This window comes from Molossus molossus, unplaced genomic scaffold (assembly GCF_014108415.1).
Source record: "Molossus molossus isolate mMolMol1 unplaced genomic scaffold, mMolMol1.p scaffold_m16_p_32, whole genome shotgun sequence".
In the NCBI taxonomy this organism is placed as follows: domain Eukaryota; kingdom Metazoa; phylum Chordata; class Mammalia; order Chiroptera; family Molossidae; genus Molossus; species Molossus molossus.
Genome location: NW_023425369.1, coordinates 1,926,091 through 1,933,159, shown reverse-complemented (window position 1 = coordinate 1,933,159; position 7,069 = coordinate 1,926,091). Strand labels below are relative to the sequence as shown.

The window sequence follows — 7,069 nt, the reverse complement described above, 5'->3', positions numbered from 1 at the left end:
CTACAATTTTTTTTTAAAACACTAGGAAGGAATGCAATGAGGAGAGAGTTGTAGAAGCTTTTATGAGAAGTAATGACAGTAAGGAAAGGAAGGAGGAAGGAAGACATTGGCAGCGATAGAAATAAGCGCATCAGTAACCTTTCAGAGACTGCTCGTTTCTCAGTTCTATTCTACAGGTAGCTGCTTATTTTTGCTATGATATGCTCATTCCATCTTCTCAGCATTTTTGTTCTTAGAAGTTTAGGTAGAGTGTGCAAATTCCAGATTTATTTCAGCATGTATTTATAAATTACATGTGGTTAGGTCATGAGATTTAAATGCAAGAAATGCTTTTACTTGCATTTACAGTTTAAATACAACGTAGTCATCGAAATTAGTCATCAAGATTCTGAATCTGTTGAGGAAATGATATGGAACTAGATAGGGCATGGGAACCAGTTATGAACTAGAATTTTCTCTTAGAGTGACAGCCTCTCCTTATATAGGATTGCACAGGGATTGCCACTAGGGGAGTATGTTCTACTCAGCCTTCACTGTTTACCTGCCTCTAGAAGGGTGCTCTTTGTCCAGGAGACACTGCTGTAGTTTTCTGGGGTTGGGGGGCAACATGGGTCATAGTTTCTTTTACTTATTTTCTTTCCTTCTCCTTTAGATAGGCTCTTCAGAGGGAATTTTTAATTGAAGTATTGTCTCTACTGCAGAAGTAGGAAGTCCAAATACTACAACATACTTGGGGGATTCATTAAATATCATAGCATATATATGGTATTATGGGTGATAATCTAGGTGGGGTGAATTTTATGTAATAGCAATACAATTAAAATTTTATTTCTATCGCCCTGGCCAGTTTGGCTCGGTGGTTGGAGCGTCGGCCTGCGGTCTGGAGAGACCCGGGTTCGATTCCTGCTGGGGGTGCATGCCTCGGTTACGGTTTGTCCCCGGCCCTGGTTGGTCATGCAGGTAGGTGGTGGTCGCTTAGTGTGTCCCTTTCACCTGGATGTCTGTCTCTCTCTCTCTCTCTCTTCCTCTCCTTCTCACTCTGTATGAACAAGGAATGGAAAAATGTCCTTGGATGAGGAAAAGTAAATAAATAAACTAAAATAAAAATTTTATTTCTATCAAATAGTTATTCATGTAATTTGGTAATTCTTTTTAGGGGAAAATGGATTATCTTTGAGCTAGGAATATATATAGAATGGGGAGGTTCGTGAATTGCCAGAGGCACTACTTCAAAACATACATGACAGTGCCCTGGCTGGTTTGGTTCAGCGGTTAGAGCGTCGGCCTGCGGTCCTGAGAGACCCGGGTTCGGTTCCCGCTAAGGGCACGTACCTCGGTTGCAGTTTGTCCCCGGCCCTGGTTGGTCGTGCGGGTGGCAGCCACTCGATGTGTTCCTTTCACATCGATGTTTCTCTCTCTCTCTCTCTGTTCCTCTCTCTCCCTCCCACTCTACCTAAACAAAAAATGGAAAAATGTCCTCGGGTGAGGATAAAAAAAAAACAACAAAAAAAAACATACATGACAGAATAAGCAGGTATGGTTCACTAATTAAATATTAGTGTATGATACTGGAATCAGTCAAGAAATTTAAGGATACTGTCTTGTGTTAGGGAACTTTTACACTTGTTCAACCACTGGGTGGCATTGTAGTCTAATCTTACCCATTCTTTCAACAGTTCCTTCTTGGTGTTTGGGCTCAAGAATTGCATGCCAAAGAAGATTATGTGAAGGCCAGTGTGCAGGGTAAACTGAACAGTGCTGCTTAGAAACAGGCTGAGTCCTGTCTCAGACCCCTTTTCAGAAAGCTACAGAAAAGGGTGAGGTTTCTCAAAATATGCTTTTATTAACTGATTTTTAAAAAAATATATATAAAATTAGAATAAATGCAGTCTGTAACTGCATACAGTAGCTTTCAAAATTAGTTGTGCTTTTTTAAAAATCTTTTTCAGAATCTTCCTGCTGATATTGAAGAATCTATAACAGATTAAATTCATGTTGCAGAGAGAATATGTGAAGGTATATTACCATGCTGTGCATCAGAATTATGGTTATTTGTTTATCTAGGTTGAGTATATAATATGTTCATTTAGTGTGGGAGAGTTTTACATAGGAGACTTAAGAATAAATGTAAAGTTAATTAATAGTAAAAAGATAAGAACCTTATATTATTATGTATTTGTAAGCTTTATTGTTGAGCATTCAGTATTAAACTTTCAGACCACACTGTATTTTTCATTCATTTTGAAGGTAGGCATAAAGATTCTTCAAATCATGTACTGGATATGGGTAATGTTCATTTCATGAATGGGACTGAATTTCAAAATTTATAGGATGGTGGTTATGACTTGGAACACATTTTCCCATAGAAGCAATGTTAAGTAGGTTCATTTGCAGGCCAGCTATAAAAACAATTCCTAGTATAGCTGAACTGATGTACTAAGATACAATGTAATTTGACCACCCCTTATACTTGTTTTTATGAAAAATGTTCCAAGTCATGCTACCAGCATTCATCTCTCTGATTTCAGGACTGCAGCAGTAGCAGACTCCTGGTAAGGGAAGATTTTCCTCTCGCTCCAGTGTCTTGCCTCCTGAATGGGCTCTGGAAGGAGGTGGCATGGGGAAAGAGCTCTGCTGTCTAAGTGCTGCTGGGGCAGAGTTTAGAAAGAGGCGAGTGGAAGGCTGGTGGAGGGCAACAAGAAGGGAAGGGCCTAGTGCACAGTAGTGGAGATTGGTAGTGGGACACTGCTTGGTGGGTATAACCTTGGACTCAGGAGCGTTGCTTCTGGTGGCTGTGCCTCCCGAGAGGGTAACCTCAGAGAATTCCAGTGCAGTAGTTCCAGTGACAGTTCAGAGCCGTAAAGGGCCTGACAGAAAAGTGGGAATGACATTGCTTAACTGTGCTCTGAGGATCTGTCCTCAGAAGGGACTGCTGGCATTTCTGGGGCACTATGGTCTCCTTGGTCAGAGCCTCATGCTCAAGTATTATTTTTACTTCCTCTATGGGAGAGCCAGTTAGTTTCATCACAGGAAATGTTTTTGTTTTATGGTTATAAACTTGATTCTTGGACAGTTTCTGTTGTTGCACGCTGCTTACTAAGGACGGCATTGGAATGGATGGATAGGTCACCGTTACTGCAGAAAGCATGCAGATCACTAGCCTTTCCTCTTGTGACATTTCTCATTCTCTCATAAGAATCAGGTGGAAGTTTATTTTGTGTAAACTACAGAAAGAACCAAGAAACTTTAATAACCTATTTGGACAGTTTTCTTTGGAAATTTAGGGAAACTAAATATTGGAAATTTTTAATATCTAGTGTTAATATTTGCACACACGGGAATCAGTGATAAAAATGTGTATATACCCTTTTAAAATTAAGCTTTTAAAAAATTGAGTAGAGCCAGGCCAGTGTGGCTTAGTGGTTGAGCATTGACCCATGTACCAAGAGGTTGTCAGTTCGATTTCTGGTCAAGGCACATGCCTTGTGGGCCAAAGCCCCAATGGGGACATGTAAGAGGCAGCCAGTTGATGTTCTCTCTCATCAGTGTTTCCCTCTCCCTCCTTTCCTCTCTCTCTCTCAAATCAGTAAAGAAAAACAAATTTTTTTTTTAAATTGAGTAGAGCTATTTGTAATACCAATTCTTAAAAATTATAATCTCTTCGGAGCCTGACTATATAGGCTTCTGTGAAACCCTCAAGGTCTTTTAGAATTTCCTTGCTTTCTATCTTGCTTTTCTTCTTTTCCTTCTTCACAAGTCGCCAGGCTTGGTTTTAAAAAGAGCTATTTATCTTCATTGGTTTCTGTCTTTACATTGTGTAGCTTTTATTTTAAAGTTCTTGGCAAGTGGGAGGTTTGGGGGTCTGAAGTGAACCAATCCCATCCTTGAGCTATTTGACTCAAGGGCCAGTATTTAATCTCGGTTTACACGTGTGCCACAGGCCCTATGTAGTAGTCCCCACGTGCAGAGCCCCCTGCTCTCAGAGGTCTGTCTGCTGTGCAGGGAGTGGACTGTTTCAGGTTGGATTACAGAAAACTGCTTGGCCTCTGTCTTCTGTGGGACCACCTGTGGAGAAGAAATAGGTCAAAAGGAGAACCAAATTAGAGTTTCTCTCAGCACATAAAATTAGCTACGTAATAATTCCAGATCTGAAATGCACTAATTTTCAGTGCACAGAAGCTGCAGAAAAATGTTTTGCCTTTTTACTCATGAGGTAGCTTTTTTCTGTTTTTCCCTGGACATTTGTGGTCCTAGGCAGTCAGATATCCGTATTTTAATTTCTTTTGTTTGAAGAGGGGAATGGTAATATTTTCAACATGCTTAAGAGATGGATGAAAATTATATCATAAAGAGCTGTAATACTTGAAATAAAAGTTTGGACCAACACAATATTTCTGCTTTTCTGATCCTTCTTAATCTTTATTTTTTAGGCTAATGATGCATACCTTCAGATGGCCATTGGAAATACCCTTTGGTCCATTGGTGTCACTGTGATTGATATCCATGCCAGAACAAGTAAAGATTTTTCTCCAGGCATGTTCCACATGTTTTAAATGATGAAACACAGTAGAAATATATTCAGGGAAGCAGTTTGGAGGAAGAGAAATTTCTCTGGAGGTTAATATTCTCCAATTTCAAAACTAAATTTTTATTTTATCCTCACCCGAGGACATTTTTTTATTTTTCAAATAGAGTGGGAGGGAGAGAGAGAGAAACATCAATGTGAGAGAGACGCATCGAATGGTTGCCACCCACACAACCCCAACTTGGGCAAGGGACAAGCAACCGAGGTACATGCCCTCAGCGGGAACCAAACCTGGGTCTCTCTGGACCGCAGTCTGATGCTCTAACTGCTGAACCAAACTGGCCAGGGCCTAAATTTTTTTTTAATCCTCTCCTGAGGACGGTTTTTTGCATTTGTCTTCAGATAGAATGGGAGGGAGGGAGAGAGAGAGAGAGAAACATCGAAGTGAGAAAGACACATCGACTGGTTGCCACCCACACAATCCCAACCGGGGCCAGGGACAAACTGCAACCAAGGTATGTGCCCTTAGCGGGAACCGAACCCAGGACACCCTGATCCACAGGCCAATGCTCCAAAACAGCCAGGGCTAAATTTTTTTTTTTTTTAATCCTCATCCAAGGATATTTTTCTGTTTATTTTCAGATAGAGTGGGAGGGAGAGAAAGGGAGAGAGAGAGAAACATCAAAGTGAGAGAAACATCAAAGTGAGAGGGACACATTGATTGGTTGCCTCCTGCAGGACCCTGACAAGGGCCAGGGACGAACCGCAACCGAGGTACATTGCTCTAGGCTGGAATCGAACCCATGACTCATTGATCCGCAGGCCAATGCTCTCCTGCTGAGCCAAACTGGCCAGGGCAAAACTAAATTTGGAGAGCAAAAGAATTATAGCAAATAGAACATAGCATGATAGGGTGTAAGCCCACTCATTATAAATAGGTGTGTTTAAGACATTGTCACTGAATCAAATAAAAACCTTTTCAGTTTCTTAAAATGCAAGACATGGTGAATGGTTGTGCTTAGTTGTCTTAGCATTGAGATAAGACTATTGCAGTTTGCTTTGGGAAGTTTAGTGAAGAGCGGCAAATTTAGACTGTTTTGTAGTAAATCTTGTTTTATTACTTTCAAGGTAGATTTAACATCTAGGATAAAACATGAATAGTAAAAGTTTGGTGTTGATGAACATAATTTTTTAATCAATGTATAACAGTACTTCTCTACACAAATAGGTCTGAAGTGTTTATAGTTTGTTTTCTTAGTTGTACATACCTCACATAAACTTGTTTGCATTTTTACTGGTTAAATTTTTCTTAGTGGGGAAAAAAAATCAACTGTATTCTTAGCTTTTGCCAAATTGTCAGGAATCCCAGGTTGTGTCTGTATGACTTTTGCTGGATGTGAATTCTAAAGCTTGAAGATGATACTCTGAAAGTTTACTTAAAATTTAAAATTCACTTAAAATGCATAAAGTGCTTTTAAATTTTCTGTCAGAGAATAGTCTTTTCCATATTCATGAATTATCTGTTTGTATTTCAGTTCCAAGTGGTAAATGTTAATTTGTGTTATGCTTTATTCACATATATTAGCATTTTAACAAATTATTTCAACCTGATTTTCTGGTATGAATGGTAGAGTTTATAGAGTTCAAATACACTTACGGAAATTTTAGGACATTTCAGTTTTTTAAAATAACCACCAGTGACTGTGTTGAAGGCAAGAAGCTTTTAGTTGAGGGGGAAAAAAGTTGTTTGACTTTAACAATAGAAACAATTCCCAATGATAAAATTGTCTGTGTTCAATTATACCCTGGTCAAAGATACAGCATGTATTAACGTTCATATAATTAGATAAATTGTCTTAATTGAAGAGCATTTCTTTTTCAAATAATGGTACCTCCCAAAAGCTGTTTTTTTGTGTGTGTTTTTTTAAGTATATCTAGTATTTACATTTAAAACTTCCTGGTTTAGCCCTGGCTGGTTTGGCTCAGAGGTCCAGAGAGACCCGGGTTCAGTTCCTGCTAAGGGCACGTACCTTGGTTGCAGTTTGTCCCCAGCCCTGGTTGGTCGTGCGGGAGGCAGCCACTCGATGTGTCCCTTTCACATTGATGTTTCTCTCTCTCGGTTTCTCTCTCTCCCTCCCACTCTACCTGAACAAAAAAATGGAAAAATATCCTTGGGTGAGGATAAAAATAAATAAAGCTTCCTGGTTTATATTGGAAATTACGTAGTGATCCATTTTCCTTCAGTCGTTCGTTCCTTTTAACTGTTACCTTCCAATTTTTTTTCAAAATGATTTTTTCCCCAACATGATTAGGGAAAATTGGTGGACATACTATATCTGAACTTTGGGAAGGTGTTTGACCTAAACCTAATAATATTTTGGTGAACAGATAAAGACATGACAATATGATCAGGTGACTCTCAGCTTATTGAGTGAGGGAAGCCAGGGAGTACTGACTAATGGATCCATGGTACTTGGGTGCGTGCTAGTAACATACGTCATAGGTTCTTAGTGACCTCACTGCTGTCCTGTTTAACATTTTAAT

The 7,069-nt window shown here is 39.5% G+C and overlaps 1 protein-coding gene across 1 annotated transcript; it reads left to right on the top strand.

Moving 5' to 3' along the window:
* The first annotated feature begins 954 nt into the window (after positions 1 to 954).
* PRPF18 (pre-mRNA processing factor 18) lies at positions 955 to 4,570 on the top strand. The gene is given in 6 exon segments (XM_036281183.1): positions 955 to 960; positions 1,677 to 1,817; positions 1,950 to 1,984; positions 1,986 to 2,016; positions 4,431 to 4,521; positions 4,524 to 4,570. Coding segments are annotated over 6 exon segments (351 nt in total).
* Positions 4,571 to 7,069: the final 2,499 nt, after the last annotated feature.